This window comes from Sinocyclocheilus anshuiensis, unplaced genomic scaffold (assembly GCF_001515605.1).
Source record: "Sinocyclocheilus anshuiensis isolate Anshui unplaced genomic scaffold, SAMN03320099.WGS_v1.1 scaffold869, whole genome shotgun sequence".
NCBI classification, from domain to species: domain Eukaryota; kingdom Metazoa; phylum Chordata; class Actinopteri; order Cypriniformes; family Cyprinidae; genus Sinocyclocheilus; species Sinocyclocheilus anshuiensis.
Window position 1 is genome coordinate 274,991 of NW_015558630.1, and position 18,071 is coordinate 293,061.

At 38.7% G+C, this 18,071-nt stretch overlaps 3 protein-coding genes across 4 annotated transcripts; all 3 read right to left on the reverse strand.

Moving 5' to 3' along the window:
- Positions 1–60: 60 nt before the first annotated feature.
- LOC107680762 (gap junction alpha-5 protein-like) lies at positions 61–2,674 on the reverse strand. Of its 2 annotated transcripts, XM_016476808.1 has the most exons (3): positions 2,498–2,674; positions 812–2,230; positions 61–397 (listed from the first exon to the last, which is right to left on the reverse strand). In XM_016476808.1, the coding sequence occupies exons 1-3, from the start codon at positions 2,567–2,569 to the stop codon at positions 359–361; spliced, it is 1,530 nt and encodes a 509-aa protein (XP_016332294.1). In that variant the 5' UTR covers positions 2,570–2,674; the 3' UTR covers positions 61–358. The 2 variants fall into 2 exon arrangements, with proteins under 2 accessions (XP_016332294.1, XP_016332293.1); XM_016476807.1 differs by lacking the exon at positions 61–397 and having other exon boundaries at positions 724–2,230.
- Positions 2,675–9,052: 6,378 nt separating this feature from the next.
- On the reverse strand, positions 9,053–14,950 carry LOC107680753 (ankyrin repeat domain-containing protein 6-like). The gene is made up of 8 exons (XM_016476798.1): positions 14,942–14,950; positions 13,578–13,700; positions 13,243–13,368; positions 12,264–12,425; positions 12,040–12,192; positions 11,254–11,367; positions 10,934–11,159; positions 9,053–10,242 (listed from the first exon to the last, which is right to left on the reverse strand). The coding sequence occupies exons 1-8, from the start codon at positions 14,948–14,950 to the stop codon at positions 9,983–9,985; spliced, it is 1,173 nt and encodes a 390-aa protein (XP_016332284.1). The 3' UTR covers positions 9,053–9,982.
- Positions 14,951–15,386: 436 nt separating this feature from the next.
- LOC107680792 (ankyrin repeat domain-containing protein 6-like) lies at positions 15,387–16,571 on the reverse strand. Its single transcript, XM_016476839.1, has 4 exons — positions 16,475–16,571; positions 16,260–16,358; positions 15,794–15,892; positions 15,387–15,611 (listed from the first exon to the last, which is right to left on the reverse strand). The coding sequence occupies exons 1-4, from the start codon at positions 16,493–16,495 to the stop codon at positions 15,474–15,476; spliced, it is 357 nt and encodes a 118-aa protein (XP_016332325.1). The 5' UTR covers positions 16,496–16,571; the 3' UTR covers positions 15,387–15,473.
- Between the last annotated feature and the right edge of the window lie 1,500 nt (positions 16,572–18,071).

The window sequence follows — 18,071 nt, forward strand, 5'->3', positions numbered from 1 at the left end:
TTTTCTTCTGAATTTGATGTTAGAGTCCATCAGCATGCATCACAATTTATGGATGTAAGCTAAATGATTTAAAAATTTTCTTATTTGCCAGCCGTCGGAAGGTCTGAAGCTTTTATAAATATGCGCAGATGTCTTTTGGCTTCCATAATTAGACATGGAAAAATGTATACCTTGCTTTACTGGTAAATTAAGGTGCTTACAATAAAAAATGAACAGTGCAAAACAGCACAACTTATACCACGTTGAAGCTGTGTTAAACCAGTGCTTTCCAAGCAGAGCCTTTGTCGCTGATATCTCCATTCATTTCTGCTCATGAACGGCCTGTTACATTCCTGTTGTCCTTCTGTCCTTCTTAATTTCACTTTTTCATGATGGAAGAGATATCCAAGAATACACTCTGTAAAAAAAGAAGAAGACATTTTTCATATCAATAAACCAATTAGGCACACATCTGAGAAATGACATTCATCAGTATTTATTTAGTATTTTGTTATTTATTTTAAGTAATTTGAATACTATTATAATATTAATATATATAATATAAAACATTAATATAAACACATATACAGTTTATACATACATTGATTATTTTTCATTATTGATTATTTATGCATTATTGGGGGTTTTGCAATTCATATTTATTATAATTAATCAAATTAAATTTTTTGAATGTAACTGGTGGAATCTGATCTAGAAATACATTTATTTTTCTGTTCCAAAATAAAGTCCCAAAAGTAATTTTGGACAAGGACGCTTTTAAATTCCTTTATATGACCAGCTTAGTAGCTGTGTGTTGTTTGTGTCTACTTGCCATAGACATCCGTCTTCCTCCCCCTGGTGGTGGGTTCATTGGCAGGTCGTTGAGGGAGCCCAGCTCGGACTCTGAACTCCTTGTGGAGGGACAGGACGGACTGCCAGAAATGCTGTCCGAGGGCATACGGACCATAAAACTGGCTTTCCTGTTGGTTGGACAGAAGTCGCTCTCGGAGGACTCCACAGCATCGTCCCCCAGGTCTTGCACACGGCTGGGCCTGTGCAGAGCGTTGCGAAGGCAGGCTGGTATTTCCGTATGACCCTCGGGACCCAGATGACCCAAGTTAAAAGGCCTAACATCCCTCTCTGAGCCGTTACTGCTCTCTAGATGCTGGTCGTGGTTTTCCCTGTCCTCTAGTATCTCCATGGACCATTGGGAGTGCAGTTCATGGATCATTCCCTGGCTAGGCTGCCGCATTTGCAGGGGCTGCTGGGTTATGCAGGACACTGGGAGGGTGGCTGCGGTGAAACTGTTGTGCTGCAGCATGTCGTTGCTCGAGCCGACGCAAGCGCTGGTTAGGAACAGTGGAGGGTCCATTTGCCCCTGTTGGATAAAAGTTTTCAACTGTGGGTTTTTGTGGGGGAATATATTCGTCATTACACACAGTTGCTGAATGGTCGAGTGCTTGGGTTTGCAAAGACTGTTGTCCTCAACAAGCTGGAGTCCGCTTAGAGTCTGTTTAATTTTTTTCACCCCCAAGTGGGATATTTCCAAGAGGTTCAGGAACAGCGAAAGCCCTGCGATGACAATCATGAAAACCATGAAGATGGTCTTCTCCGTCGGCCTGGAGATGTAACAGTCCACGCTGTTCGGGCAAGGCACCCTCTCACACTTGTACAAAGGATCCAGTCCAATCCCATATAAGATATACTGCCCCACAATGAATGCCACTTCTACCACTGATCTGGTAAGGATATGAATTATATATGTGCGCAGCAAGGAGCCCCTCAGAGGAGCCTTCCTAATTTTCCTTTGCTCTTCTAGCTTCCTCAGTTCCTTCTCCAACTTCTTGTGCCCCTCCAAGAGGGCTTCCATCTCTTCCAGCTCGGCTCTCAGCTGGATTTTCCTCTTGTGCCGTTCTTTCTCCAAAGCCCTCAGCCGGTACAGAGCATGTCCCATGTACACCAGTGAAGGTGAGGAAACAATAATGATTTGCAGTACCCAAAAGCGAATTAGCGATATTGGAAACGCCTGGTCGTAGCAGACGTTCTTGCATCCCGGCTGGTCTGTGTTGCAGATGAACTCACTCTGTTTGTCCACCCAAACGTCCTCAGCCGCCACGCCGAGAACCAGCATCCGGAATATGAACAGGATGGTCAGCCATATTTTACCCACGATTGTGGAGTGAATATGGACCTCCTCTAAAATGCTCCCCAACAAGTTCCAGTCCCCCATCTTCACCACCACATGTCCGTGCTTAGTTTAAGACAAAAAATAGGAGTTTAGGCTACTGTTCAAGTTGGGTTTTTTTTCGCATTTATGCATTGGCCATCATGCATAAGGCTTTTTGCATGTATTCGACAAACAAAAACGCATAAATTCCAAGTCTAGAAAGTCATGCACATGGAGCAACTAACTGCTTGTATGTAATTTTGCCCAAATGATAGTCCGTAAACACAAACAAAATGATATAACTAAGTCAATCAAAGCTTTTTCCACAAAACAAAACTAAAATGAACTTACGTTTCTGTGGGATTTGCGGTCTTGTTTCCTTGGTGTATAAACAAGCATGTTTTCCCAAACAAGGAAAATCATTCCTTCATTTTACAGCCATGGAGTTTGCACATTAAAACGCAGCAAGTCTCTCTGCATAATGTCGGCTACAGTGAATGCTCCCCACAGTTGTTGTATGCAGCGAGTTCACAGGATGTAGAAATTGATCAGAAACTGACAGGACAATGCCCCATGGCAGATCTTATCAAGCAATTGCTGAAAACAGCACCCACACACACATAAAAAGTTGCCCGCGATGCCAACCAACCAAATGTCCCTCATGCAGTCAATACAATATATTCTGCCACACAAAATGTCATGATATTGCTCTCCAGCATGTTGGCTCGAACAAGAAAATGGGTTTCAAACTTTTGTAAGCATGTATATCCATCCTATTTAACCATTAATCTTTTGTGTAATCTATAATGTCAGTCAATTAAAGCCCAGTTTCATAGCTCATAACTGCATTGTGCACATCTGTTAGATTTCAAAAAGGTGATCTTTTTATCTAACCCTGCACCTAGAACAAAACGACGCATGTCAATTTTATCAACTCTATTTCACCATTTTCCTTTGTGTTCCCCTTTGAGTTTTTGCCGAAGCTTTCCATGTTGTTTGCGTTTGTGAGCACTCAATGTCAAATGAAAGACCTTGCACTCGATTGCATCAGCCACCCCCCTCCTAAACTCAATCCATCAATACTGCAGTGATTTGTTTAGCAAGTTCTTTTTTCTAGTTTTATGTGGCACAATTCTCATTAAAAGCATATTTGCACAGTATTGTGCATTTACTCTATAAATCCAATAGCAATTGATTTAAAAAACATGGTTTTATATTGAAATGATGGGGGAACAAGGCAAGCCATGATCCACCAATCAGCACATGCATGTGATTTTGTTATCCTGATTTGTCCCTACCCGAACCTTTCAGGCACTGCACAACTGGATCATCTCGCCGATCATACATGCTTTATAAAATGACCAGCCATCCCTCAGGGCCTTTAATTAGCTTTCCATCACATGCTGACAGAGTCAATGGGAGATTGATTTGATTTTCCCTTGCAGAAGCTTGAACTGCAAATGCCAGAAGTCACATCAGGGATGTTGCATTACATAATGAGTTCATACGGTACCAAACAAAAGGCAGAAATCCATCTATTGGTCTTTATTCTGCAGTGGTTTGTTTTCTAATTGCCTTGATCAGGCCCAAAATGTGTACTGAATTTTTGAGGAACAGGTTGTTGGGTTTTGCAACTAGGGGAAATTGTACTTACAGTGCAAAAGTGCAAGAACAGTCATAGGCTATGTGCTGAAACCTACTACATGGTCATTATCCCAAAATAAACAGTTTCACACCATTGTGAATGGGTTTATTTTGCGATAATGAGTGGATGACTTTATATTATCCCACTTATTATGTGGCTGCTCACCAAGTAAATACATTTACATTAAATATTGATTTGAATTTAACTTACATGAGAAAAAAGAGGAGGCATAGTTATACAAGAAACATAAAGCTATCACAGTGAGAAAGACCTGGTTACCAGGCACAATGCTCTGATATGAGCTATGTTCACACTGTCAGTGTTTTACTTACAGATATGAGTATCGAAATTTCATGTTCACACAGTGGCGGAATAGCTGTCTCGCACTGTTACCCCTTTTCCACCAGCATGTTCAGAGCTAGTGCTATTGCTGGTTTGGAGTTGGTTTGCAAGCTGGCGAGCATTATAAGAACTGGTTTGACTTTCCACAGTCTAGAGAGCCACCACAGAGCCAGGTCTTACGTCACTGAATACATCTCATCTTTTGTCGAAATGTGGGTTTCGATGTGGCCGGCCATTGCCGCTTCGACCGAGGTCCTTTTTTGGTCCCTGTACTCTCTCTTCAGTTTTTTAAGTTTGTTGCTAATCTGTTCGACGTTCCTGTCGAACCCCGCTGCAGCCATCTCGCGCTGAATTTGCTGCAACATCGGTTTCATCCGTGAAGCGCCTTCTAATTTACTCTGGACTTCTGCAGAGGACCAGAGTGCAAGAAAGCAGCTTGTTTCCTCCTCGGACCACTGTTGTTTTTGTTTAATCCTGTCCAACATATTTAGCTGCTATTTCAAAAATGGCGGTGGAAAATTTCTGTTCGTCTTGTTGGTCACAATAACCCTGCCCCCAGCTCCTGATGCAAGCGGTTCTTACTTCTAGACCAGCTTTATTTTGGTGCTACTTACAAGCCACTTCTCCTGGTTCAGAGCTGGTGCTTTGGGTATCGAAAGACAAAGAACCGATTTGAAACTTAGCTCTGGCTCTGAACCAGCACTCAAACTGCCTTGGTGGAAAAGGTGTATGTGTGAAGTCACAGATAAGAAGTTGTCCAGAATGGTTCTGTTCACACAGCACCAAAAATACATTTGTGAGTAGGCTACTTCAAATTTATGAGTGTGAGATCAGTTCTACAATGCAGTTGTCAATCACAAAAATAACTAGTGAACATACAGGAATGAAAACCGTATTCTTCTGCTGTGTGAACCTGGCCATGTTGCATCATATTTCCTTTTTTAAGCGGTTTCCCTGCGTTGCACGTTGTAACCAATCACACACAATTCCGTTGAGCTTATGAATGCAATGGCCAATCAGAGGCGTCCAGATTAGTCATCACTAAAACCCCAGAGTTTTGTTCAGTGTGCGCTCTCGCTGACCGAACTCTGCAATCTCGGTAATTCTCTCATAAATAACAAAGTGCTGAGATACATACGGTAAGAGATTCATAACAGAAGTTTTTTGAGAGTGCTTAAACTCGCACTAGACTGAAGTGATAATGTTCTCTGATAATGTATGCTCGTTGTTCACTGTTTGAATAACCATGGGAATGAAAGCGTTAGTAACTTAAAATGTTTTTATTAAGTTGTGATCACGTTATTCATTACAGCGAGGTGGTCTTTCTGCTGGACCTTAGGCCTGTCGCACCTCCTACGGTGCCTATGGTGGACTATGCATGGCAGGGGCGTCCTCTTCCCTGAGGCAGGCCTAACCCTGACCGCATACCACGTGGTTTTCTGCAGGGTCTTCAGCTGGGGACCACCGCTCATTGACGTTTCGCCCCTTAACCCAGAACGTCTCCTGGTGGCGGGGCAGTGAACAGGGACGTCTCCCTGACACCCCCTGCAGCAAAACCTAATTCGATGTTACTCCCCAAGCCTTGTCTCGTCGTTTCAGCCAGAGCCAGTGGCTTGCTTTCTCCGCTTCCTCAGAGAGCTCTTTGGTGGATCTGCTCAGTGTGGCTCCCCGTAGTCCCAGGTCCTTGAGCAGGCATGATATTGATCTGCCCACAAAGCCTCTGGCTCCCACCTCCACCGGGTGCAGCCTCACACTCCATCTACTTTCTCTGCACTCCGCCACCAAGTCTGCATACTTCGCCTTCTTTCTCTCGTAGGCAGCTTCCAGTCCCTCCTCCCATGGCACTGTCAGCTCGATCATGGTTCGTAGCAGGCAGGTGATGTCGTCCATATAACTCCTTAGGGACGGGAGCCTCTGACCTGCAGGCAGTCGGACCCCACCCACCACCTGCCTTGCCCCAATCAGGATGACCTCAAACGCTGCCACGAAAAGGATGGGAGAAATGGAGCATCCCACTGCGATCCCTACTTCCAGTTGTTGCCAACCAGTGGTGACTTTCTTCAGTGCAAAACACATGTGCATATCCTGGCAGTAGTTCATGATCATGGTCCTGATGTTGTCTGGGATGTAGAAGAATTCCAAAGCGTAGGCTATGAGCAGGTGTGGCACTGACCCATAGGCATTGGCTAGGTCTAACCATATGACGTGCAGATCTTTCTTCTCCCTCTTAATGGTCTGGATCTGTTCCCAAATCATGGAAGCATGCTCTACACAGCCAGGGAAACCTGGAATCCCGGCTTTCTGACAGCTGGTATTGATGTAGTTGTTCTCCGTGAGGTAAGTGGTCATTCTTCTTGCCATCACGGAGAAGAAGATTTTCCCCTCCACATTCAGTAGAGCTATGCTCCTGAACTGCTCGATGGACTTGGCGTTCTGTTGTTTGGGAATAGAGACTGCCACTGCCCTCTGCCACTCGGATGGTATGGTCTGCTTAGTCCAGGTGATTCTCATCAGGGTCCATAACAGCTTCAGCACTCCTGGGCAGCTCTTATACAGCTTGTACGGTATTCCGTTCGGGCCTGGTGCTGAAGCAGATCTTGCCCGCTGGATCACCTGCTTGATCTCGCTGAACTTTGGTGGTGATGCGTCAAACAGGGCTGATGGTTCTGAGGGTCTAGGCACATACCCTGGCGAGTCTAGGGGTTTGTTCCTTGCTGGGTCACTGTACTGAGTGCGGATGTACTCCTGCAGTTCTTCTTTGGAGACATCCAGAATTCCACTTGTCTTCTCCTCAAGGAGCCCGCGTGCATACCGGAATGGATTCCTGAAGAAACTTGATCTTTCCTTCTCCTTCCTTTTCCTCCGTCTTCTGATGCGTTCTACCCTCCGGAGTTTAGCAAGGCGTCTTCTGATCTCATCCCAGAGAGCTTTCAGGCCCTCCTTCTCAGACTCCTCTGCCTTCCTCCAACGCCTGCGGAGCTGCCTTCTGCTTACCACCAGGTCATCGATCTCTTTCTCCCTCCTGCCTTTTGATCTTATTAAGGCTTCTAATGGTCACCTCGCCATACCTGTTGCTGCATTCTTCATACAGAATTTCCCCAAACAGGTTTAGCTTGGCTACCACTGACCCGCGCAGAGCTTTTTGCAGCAGCCCGCTCAGATGTTCGTCCAACTTTCTCCACTCCTCAGCCTCGTTGGCCTTTGGCCACTTGATCTTGTTCCTTCGGAGTGGGTTCTTCAGGTTCCTGGCCCTTTGGCTCAACTCCGTTCTTGGGGGTGCTACTGAGTTCACTTCTTGGGGTTCATCAACATCCCTTTCTTCCTCCTCCTTCCTTTCCTCCTGCTCTGCCTCTGCAACATTGGGCCCGTTGGCACTGTGGTTGTCAACCCGGCCTTGGATCCCATTTGTCTGACCTGCCCATACCGGGGCAGTGCAAGGTTGCATCAGGCTACCACCACCACACTTCTTCTTTCCCATGTGGATGTGAAGTCCCCTCAGAGTTGTTGTTTTTTCCCAGCCACACCCACACCTCCTTGGGATCTTCTCTTTTGCCGATATCCTTGAATACAAAATACAATACAAATACAAATTCAGTCCTATTAAAAAATATTTAATGACATCCCCTCCTGGTACTTATACCTAAAAAGACGGGTTTATGATGATGTGCATATTTAATAGATTGCAGGCTACTCTTTAGGCTACCCTTCCGCCTATGGAGTCAATCATTTAGTTTTTTTTACGTCAATTTGTTTTTATATTTTTCTTTGTTCGTTTTTTTTCTTATAGCCAATTTAAATACTATTTAAAAATCACTGCAAAAATCTAAATATTTAAATTTATAATAATTTATAACACAAAAAACTGTAGCCATAGCCACTGCAACAGCCTTTTGTTTTTGTTGTAGTGTTGTAGAAAGATTTTGTTGTTTGTGGCGGGAGTTGGATGGAGGCAGTGGGATGGACATCCACCATGCTGATAGATTATTTCACTCTGATCCATTTCAATCAATACAGACTCGTGCAGCCCTGATCTGACTGTTTGGAGATAATGAGATTCCAGCACGCCTGCAGATATTTACTGAGAAGTGGTTTAGGGTGTGAACGGGGTAAAGAACAGAGCGTGAATAGTATTCCCTTGAAAACATCTAAAAAATAATGTTAGACTTTGAGGATCATATTTTTGAGTTTAATTATTTTAGCCTTTTACTTGACTTTCAAAGTATTAGATAGTTTTCAACTTCAACTTTGTGGTAAAAATTATCATGAATCATTTAGTGGGAAAGATATGAAAGAACAGAAATGCTGTGCTGCAGAGATCATGAGTGTTAAACAACATTTGACTCCTCAAACTTTTAATAGCTTTCACATGTATCGCATGAATTCTCATCTATCATCAATCAAAACAAAACATACTGCATTCTTACATGCATTTCAAACAGTTCTCTTTATTCTCTATTACATTTTGTATGTACAGGTACAGAGACTGAGGAATCAAGCAATATATTATAGCTACATTTTACAATAACAAGTACTATGTAATTTAAGGTAATTCTATCTAGGATTATAAAAAGTCTGCTATTAATCTTGACTGACTGAAAAACATTTCTATACAACATAGTCGCGTGTCGCCTAATTCATAATATTTCAGTCCTCACGAGCAATAACTCAGTATTGTTGGAGTGAAGATAATTGAATCACATTTAAAGTAATATTTTATACAAATATAAAAATGGTCAATTCTGTCAATTTTTACTCACCATGATGCCATCCCAAACTGTATAATATGATTTTCTTTTCTTTTTTTAAGTTTAGACTCTCTTATATGCTCATCCAAGCTGCATTAATTTGCTCATGTATTATGATTTAAAATAACGGTTTTCTATTTTAATATATTATAAAAATTACATTTATTCCTGTGATGTCAGCTGAAATGTATTATTTGTATTTATTTTATTTGTATTTTTTATTTTTTTGATAGACCAGCCTTCATAAACTTTCACTGTACTATAGAAAACAAAGTATTCACTTTATATATTTCACAAGGATGGAACAACATTTAAATTTCTTTGAATCTCTATTCAGCAAGTTCCTCTTCCTGTCTTTCCAATTCAAATTCCAATAGAACTTCTTGTGGGGTGGGGCCAATTCAATTCACATTCCAGCTCAGTGAAAGGAAGGCACTTCTTTGATTCTGAATCTTTCTCAACCCTGTTTGAAAGACAAGATGGCGAGTAAATGATAACAGTTTTCATTTCTGGATGACTTGACATTGAGCAAAGAAGTACTGTACTCAGTTGGCTAATAGAGCACTGTTGTACCATTAGCATAACCACAACCTACATATAATAATAATTCCTGCCATTGTCAAAATGAAAATTTGATTTGGAGTCTTTTAAATTTTAAAATAGTTTTGCATCCCTGTGTTTTACTACAGTACAATAAAATTACTGTAAGTTTACTCAGTGTTTACAAAGCTCCAATCTCATTTGTATTGCCACGACTTTCATATTAGGTGGAATCCAGGTATATGGGGATAGTACTGTATGTGTCAAGAGTTTGTATTAGTGTTAGTGCGAAGCTTCTGTAGCTCTTCTTCCAGTGTGTTGATCTTCTCCAGTAGACTGGCTCTGTCCTGCATGGCTTTCTGTTCTGCCACCTTCTGCGCTTCCTGGATCTTCCTCTCATACCAGCGTTCCAGCTGTGTGGAGACCGTCTCAAAGAAACGCTGTGTCACCTCCATGGCGTGTAAGTTTGCCCGCTCTTGGATGAAGGTGGCCTCCACGGGCCGCTGGGAAAACACCTCCAGGGTCTTCATGGTGTTGTTCTGCTGGGTTTGAGCGTGATGTGCTTTAATCCTTCAGGTGCCTGCTGTGTTTCCAGGCCGGGCTGGGCGCTGGTTCTGTGTCGCTGTCATTGTAACGCTTGCTGGATGTGGACAGACTGCTGCTGGCGGTGCTATCGCACAGTTCATCCCTTTTGTCTGACCTGGACTTTGAGACATCAACCTCCTGCACTTCTGCTCTGTACCACTTGGGGTCAGCAGCCACCAGCTTCCGTGATAGAGGTTTGTGTTTGACCACTGAAGGAGCTGACAGGTTATGATAATCATCTGTGTGAATATGGAAAGATATTTTAGTGAAACAAAAGATAAAAGTGTTTATTGTTTATTTTTTTATTGTTTAGAGCCATATACTCTCAAATATTCATTTAATATTTTAGATTTAGTTTTAGAGTATTAAAAACACAAAAAAAAATCACTTTACTCAAAATAATAAATAAAATGCTCAGTTTAATGCTTAAAGTCAACATGAAATTAAAAATTAACCCTATTTACTTTCTTAATATAAGTTTCATGGTCTTAATGAAAAAAAATTATTCATAATCTTCCATCAAAAATGACCTTCCCTTTAAGCTGATGTCATCAGTCAGCTTTTTTCTTTTTGAGTTTCCTATTTCGCTCATATTTTCTATTTCACTCTATTTCAAAATGTGGCAGTAAAATGGGTTGGAGAAGATCTTATTTTAAGGATGTTTAGATATTTTTATTGGAAATAATAACACTGATCATTTTTTTTTCCAATGCATTTTTTTTATAACCTTTAGAACCATTTTTATTATTGGCTTCTGTATAAATATCCCATTTCACACAGAAATATGCCACATTTTGGCAGTAAAATGGGTCGAGGAGGTCAGTTCATGTTCACTTATATATATATATATATATATATATATATATATATATAACTATATATATAATTGTGCATCCCCAAATTCAAGACTTTGCACATCATTGTTAGGACCTGCTCCTGGGCTGGGTAACACATTGACATAGGTGGCCAGTGAGCTGGAGCTCTCCTCAGAGATAAGTGACAGCAGTGGGAGACCCTCGGGGTCTGAGTCCACCAGAGAGTGATCCACTGATGGAGAGTGCAGAAGTTTGTAGTATTGTGTCTCTGCAGGCATTCGCACGTCAAGATCCTGAATCTTAGACATGCACCAGCTTTTCACAGCATTGGTAGCAGCTACCTGCATGAAAGATAAAAACAGAGCAACATAAGTTTGATCAATCATGTCTAGGCTGATGCAACTGCAGTGCATCTCTTCTCTTAAGGTATGGTACCTGTTTTCTCTCATCCGCCAAGCGTTCCAGGGTGGCTCTCTGATTGATTCGATAATGACACTCCATTGTCTCAGCTGACACACGCTCCTGCATGAGTTTCTCAAGAACTTTAATCTGAACATAAAGAGATATTTGTCTCTAATACCATGAAGAGCCATGCATCAAAACTAACCATGATCAAGTCTTTCTCCTTCTAAGTTAACTTATATTCATCATAAGTTATTTATACTTATTTTCATACATTTTTGAAAGACATTTTTTCATTCAAGTTCAAAGAATGCCAAATAATTTATTTATTTATTATTTATTTATAGTACACTTCCGTTCAAAAGTTCAGGGTCAGTAAGATTTTCTTTTTTTTTTTTAAACATTACTACTTTAATTCAACAAGGATGCATTAAATTGATCAAAAGTGGTAGTAAAGACATTTATAATGTGACAAAAGATTTATATTTCAGATAATCTACTTATGAATTAAACATTTCAAATAATTTATGGCTGCTGAAAATTCAGCTTTGCCATCACAGGAATAAATTACATTTTAAAATATATTAAAATAGAATACAGTTATTTTAAATTGTGATAACATTTTACAGTATTACTATTTTTACTGTATTTTTGATCAAATAAATGCAGCTTTTGTAAGCATAAGAGACATTTTATAAAAATATTTGTAAAAATACACCAAACTTTAAAAAAGTAATGTATATGTTTCATCTCCAAATATAGAGGGTTATTAAGGAAATTGTAAATAAAAAAGTTACAATATCACAGCAAACAACAAACCTGATGCTTGTTTTTTTGCTCTATTCTGCCCAGCCTGCAGTTCATCTCCTCTTGGACTGTGTGAATTTCTGACCTCATCTCCATCTTTGCGGCTTTCAGCTTATTCTCCAGCGTTTTAATGAGGGGCTTACAATGACAGTCATTCGCAGGAGCCTGTTTGCAGACACTGGTTAAGAGGTTTAAAACAAACAAATGCATTGCATTAACTCTAATGTAGAGTTTACCTGCTTTATCTGTCCATCTTTATCCCTGTAAAGTGTATAAAGCTGATAGGCTTTTCCAGGAGTTTCCTCTTCTTCCTGAGAGCTGGTGCTGCTGTGTTTTACTCTCTGGGATGGAGATCCTCTCTCATGTAGCTGATACTCTCTCCGGAACACATGGTCCAACTTTTTTAATAGCAAAAACATATTTAGAATTACTAGATTTTTATTAGGAAAAAAAAATTGTCAGGTAAAATGAATCACCTGAAAATGTGATAACATCTAAATGAACTTGTTTTATTTAAGACAAAAAAAATGTATGAATCTACCTGATTATATTAGGTTATACCAATAAAAGCAATTCAGATTTTTCTATTTATAATGGATATAGTTTAATACATGTAATGATCGCTAAATTGTTTTGATAGTAAAATTAAGATTCATTAAGATTTTTTATTACGATTTTTTAAATATTAAAATAATAACTTCAATCAAATAGCTCATGAGTCATGTTTGTTTTTTTTAGTTATTAAGCCACATAATAAGCAGAATAATGCACAGTCAGCATTTTATTATTGCAAAATAAACCCTCTAGGATCATTTCAAAAATTGTCACCTAAAAATGTAATAATATGAGTCTACCTGATTATATTGGGTTAAACCGATAAAAGAAATGTTTCTTAACTATTTACAGTGGATATAAGTTAATATGTCTGTATATATCTAAACAATCTGTAAATTGTTTTAATGTCAATGTTATTAAGATTCATTTGATTAATATTAAAATAATAAATAAATCAATAGTTCATGTTTATTTGTTTATTAAGTCATCTAATAAGCAGAATAATGTACAGTTAGCATGTCATTATTGCAAAATAAACCATCTAAAATCATACAACACCATATCACCATACATCATGGTTTATTGGTATATAGTATAAAATTGAAGTATAAATTATTATAATAATGTTAATTAATATTGATATAAATGTAATATCGCTACCTTTATTCTTGGGCTCCGGATCTTTCTCCTTGTGCCGTGGCTCAAAGTTGCTGTGTTCTGTTCAGGTTGTATCCTGTGATGTACTTGATCACAGTTGTTTGTGTCTTCTGCCACTTCAGTACAGTCCTGCACAATGATGGGAGTGCTTAGCATGAGAGAGATATTTAGGCGAAAGCAATCACATGACCTCTGATCTCTTTTAGGGTTATGGAAGCTTAGTAGTCATGTGACATTTTCTTCTCACTGGCCCCTAGACCCCAATCATATTACAAACGATGAATCTGCGACAGCGCAGATGTCGTTCTAGATGGGTGAATCTTATCTGAATTTTCCACCTTCTGTTGGGAGGAAGGAACTCTGGGGAGGGACTGAGTTCTCCTCTGGGTCCCCAAGACATCTCTTCTTTTTCTCACTGTCTTTCCACGAGCAAACCTCTGCAACTGAGCAAGGACATACAACTTGAGTTACAGAAGCTACTGATAAAATAAAGATTGAAGTTTGGATGGTTAGGATATTTCATTTAGCTCCTGCTGGTAGATGCTGTAACTAGGGATGTCCCGATCAGGTTTTTTTGCCCTCGAGTCCGAGTCCGAGTCATTTGATTTTGAGTATCTACCGATACCGAGTCCCGATCCGATACTTCTATAATACATAAAAAAAGAATAAAGAAGAGCGAAAAAACAGATCCAGGATGTTCCTTATTTTTTATTTAATTCACCTTATTTTAACATTCAACAACTCTGTTAACAAACAGAGCACTTCTGTGAGGTAGCTTGAACAATCAAGTAATAAATAACATAAATTCTTCACTTTTGGACTTTAGTGCAACAGTAAATATAAAAAAAGTCTAATATAAAAACAAATAGCACCTCAACTTAAAACTTAAAAGAAAACCAAAAAAAAAAAAAATCTTACTTGAAATAAAATAAAATCTAAAAAACCTAAAACTTATTTTATTTGAGCTAGATGCCAAAGCAACATTTCTCATTTTTATTTATTTTCATTTTCATTTTAAAACTGAAATAAAAAGAAACAAATCTATACAGACATTAAAAAATAATAACTAATAAAAATGACAAGAACACAATACAATTTTATTAATAACTGCGCTTATTAATAATAGTTAAAACTAACTAAAATTAAAATGTAAACAAAAAATACAAAACTAAAAAAAAATAAAAAAAGACCTACACCATCTGAGAGCACGTGTCTTTTTCCATTGACAGCCATTCAAAAGTAAACATGTAAACATTTGGCAAAATAAACATATTCACAAGAAAAATATTTCCCGCTGATATTTTAGAAGTTTGTTCTGGTCCTTGAAACCAGTTATGTTCTGTTCACACAGAACAACATATTTTTTCATATTATATAGACGAAATACTTCCAAGGCACTCACATGGTAAGATAAAAAGCCTTTAATGAACTGGGCTTAAATCATTACAACTAGTTATGAAGAAGAAGGCTGTTTTGCCGAAATGCGTAGATCTACTTTTAACTAGTTGTAATGATTTAAGCCCAGTTCATCAAAGCCTTTTTATCTTACCACGTGAGTGCCTTGGAAGTATATTCGGTCTACATAATTTGATGTGCCAATGAGCACCAGTGGCTATATAAAGACCCCCGTGTAGCACTCTCTTCTTCTGGTTCTTGTAAGAACATATTTTTTCATTTGGAAACGTTCGACCGTTTAGCTCACGTCTTGCATCTTCTGCAGTGCCTCGCACACGATACTGTGTTCTTATAAAGCAGCGCTCAGGCTAAAAGAAGATCACCTTTTAAAAAATATCTCTCCAGAGCTTGCGTTTTGTTCATTACACTGAGCTTTGCTTTTTTTAATGCAAAGACCATGTTCTGTGTGAATGGCCCCTACAGTATGTGTGGAGAATTTTCATTGACTCTGTGCTCAAGTTACGTTGTTGTACTAGTAGGTGATGACACGTGTTTATGAGTGAGTCATTTGAATCATTTGTCAACCAATTAATTCCAAAACACTGAATCATTTAGAAATGGATCAAGGGACTGCCTTTATGAGCCATTAAAGCATTAAAACTTATTCGTTCATTTAGGAACAAATTAAAGGGGTCATATGATGCTGCTAAAAAGAACAGTATTTTGTTGCCTTTATGAGTGAGTCATTGAGTCATTCATCAAACCGGTTCGTTCAGTAGAGCTGATTGAGTCAGAAGTGAATCAAGTAATCATGTAATGCTTTGCTATAAAGAGCATGTCTAACAGGACAATGAACTGGTTCTAAATTGAAAATCTTTTAATTTAATAACATTACTTACCTGATTGGATTTTGCTAGAAGAATAGCCAAATCTCGGTTGTTGTTGTCCCGGGCTTTATCAAGAGCAGTGTGGCCTGTCTGTTGATAGATTTAGCATGTAAATAAATTGTCATTTAGCAGATGCTGTCATCCAAAGCAATTTACAGCTCAATTTGAGCAGCCCTGTTATAACCCCATCCCCACCCCCATTATAACTTACTTTCAAAATAACCACACAATCATAAAGAGATTGAAGCATTTCATGAGATTACATGACTTACGTTGTTTCTGATGTTTGCGTCAGCTCCAGCTTCCAGTAACAGATTGACAGTTTTCTTGTGATTTAGGGCAGCAGCGACATGGAGCGCAGTGTCTCCTATCTGTAAAATATGTTGATTTTCCCCAAGACTATGACCAAAAAAGCTGCAATTGTACATGCAATTAACAGGAGAAGATGCTGTAATGTTAACTACAATCTAGAGGTTAAAAGCAGACCATTTAATTGTTTGTTCATTTGCCTCTGAACTTTTCATTGTGTGCCAGTTTCTTATGGTTTGTTGAAGTATAAAATAATACACTATCAAGCCATAAATAATTATATAGTTTTGTTTTCATTTGACAGTTTATAGCATAATTGCCTATTAACTTAGTCTTAGACAAAATCATTTAGAAACTAGGACACAGCAGTGACACAAAAAATAAACCACATTGGTGCTGGATTCAAAACAATCAGAATGAGGATCTGACCTGGTTTTTCTCAGTCACAGAGCAGAAAGAACCCAAGAGGATCTTAATCATGGCCAAGTGATTGTAGCGTGCAGCAATGTGTAAACAAGTGTCACCTGCCTGGAAGGAAAGAAATTGTTATTTTTCAGTATTTAAAGTTTAACTTTTTACTTTCACTTTGCAATTAATATAATCATTTAAAATAGATTGTAAAGATTTTAGAAGAGTGCACTTGCATTGTTTTTGCTGTCAGGCATCGCTCCACCTTGTAATAGAACTCGAGCGGTCTGGGAATGTCCATTCTGACATGCTAGATGCAGAGGTGTGTTTCCTGCCTTTAAAAATAAAATATGAATACAATTTAAATAATAGAATAGAAACTGATTGCATAATAATCATTCATCAGAATTCACCACAAGAGATTTTCTAAATGTAACAGAACATCTCCCGTTTTCAAAATGGTGTGATTTAGTCCATATCTGTTAGCTGTTATGACTACAGTAAACTGACATAATTTTAGTAGATATATGCATTAAAAAAAAGAAAGAAAAAGAAAAATCCTGGAAAATGCATTAAAAAGATGCAGACTTACAGTGAACAAATAAATAAATAAAAAATCAAATAAAAATGTACATACCCATGTCCACTTTCCAGAATTTTTCTTTTTTTCTTTTTGCTTTGTTTTGGAAAATGAACATGGACGTATACATTTTTTTTTCTTTGTACACAGAAATATTCTGTAGAATGAGATTTTCCCTCCCATATACTATCAGCTGACTATCAAATAGCAATTCATGCTGTAACCAAACAAACCATAACCTAACAGTTAATTGCTGTCCTTTGCTAGGAAGCCCTTTTTTTCTATGTATGTATATGGTTTTTGTACCACGTCTCAAGAATCAGCGTTTTGTTGAACTGGCTTGAGTATTTCTCAGAGAAGAGCATGTGATGATCTCATTCTCTCACTGAAGAGTGATTTTGATTGCATACAGCAACATTGAAGCATTAGAGAGATAGCTGAAAACAGTGTAAAAATATGCATTAAACAATGGGCACATTAAAAGCCTGGACCAAATGTCCTAAAGAGCAAGATTGAAGAGTTGCAGAGTTTGATCTCATGGGTTTAGCAAGATATCCCAGATGAGAGTCCTAAAAGCTACAGCTGGGTCATGGTAGGACAGATGGAGAAGAGCTCTGGTGTCTCTTTTACTAGTTAAATAGAAAAAGAAATAATAATGTTGCTTGCTGCTCAACAGTTGGTGCTTATAACCTCTTTTAGTCTAGCTCATGAAATATTAATATTTTGCTGCACTCAAGCAACCTCTGTAATTTTGTAGTTTGTTGTTCTACACCACTGTAAATAAAAATCTTTGAGATTTACGGTAAAATACCGGCAGCTGTGGTTGCCAGAAATTCACCGTAAAAAATATGGTAGAATTTTAGGTTTTACAGACTTGACTTAAATTCACAATAAAATACCGTATTTCATTAACTGATGTAATGTTAATAAACCAACACATTGAAGTACTAATATCTGTTTTGAACCATTGTAATGCACTGATAACCACCAAAAACTGATGGTGATGAGAAAGTCACATGATGAACCAAAGCTCATCATAAACAGCTTTTCTACGAGCTAAGGAGGGCAATACTTATATTTAGAAGGCGCACAGTGTCATTCACACTAACACTAAACCCCATCATGGTGACACACATGCAGAGGTGTAAAGAGTACATAAAAACCATACTTGAGTAAAAGTACAGATGCCTTACAGTGAAAATTACTCCACTACACGTTACAAGTCACCAATTCCAAAACAACTTGAGTAAAAG

Excerpts from the sequence above, each read along its gene's own strand:
- LOC107680792 (XM_016476839.1), bottom strand. The coding sequence starts at position 16,495 with ATGCCTGACAGCAAAAACAAT. Across the intron at positions 16,359-16,474 it reads TGCCTGACAGCAAAAACAAT|GCAGGTGACACTTGTTTACA; the intron begins GCAAGTGCACTC and ends CTTTCCTTCCAG. Across the intron at positions 15,612-15,793 it reads ACGCAAACATCAGAAACAAC|ACAGGCCACACTGCTCTTGA; the intron begins GTAAGTCATGTA and ends ATCTATCAACAG.
- LOC107680762 (XM_016476807.1), bottom strand. The coding sequence starts at position 2,569 with ATGATTTTCCTTGTTTGGGAAAACATGCTTGTTTATACACCAAGGAAA. Across the intron at positions 2,231-2,497 it reads ACCGCAAATCCCACAGAAAC|CACGGACATGTGGTGGTGAA; the intron begins GTAAGTTCATTT and ends TCTTAAACTAAG.
- LOC107680753 (XM_016476798.1), bottom strand. Across the intron at positions 11,160-11,253 it reads TGGCGGATGAGAGAAAACAG|GTAGCTGCTACCAATGCTGT; the intron begins GTACCATACCTT and ends TCTTTCATGCAG. Across the intron at positions 10,243-10,933 it reads GTTACCCAGCCCAGGAGCAG|ATGATTATCATAACCTGTCA; the intron begins GTCCTAACAATG and ends ATATTCACACAG.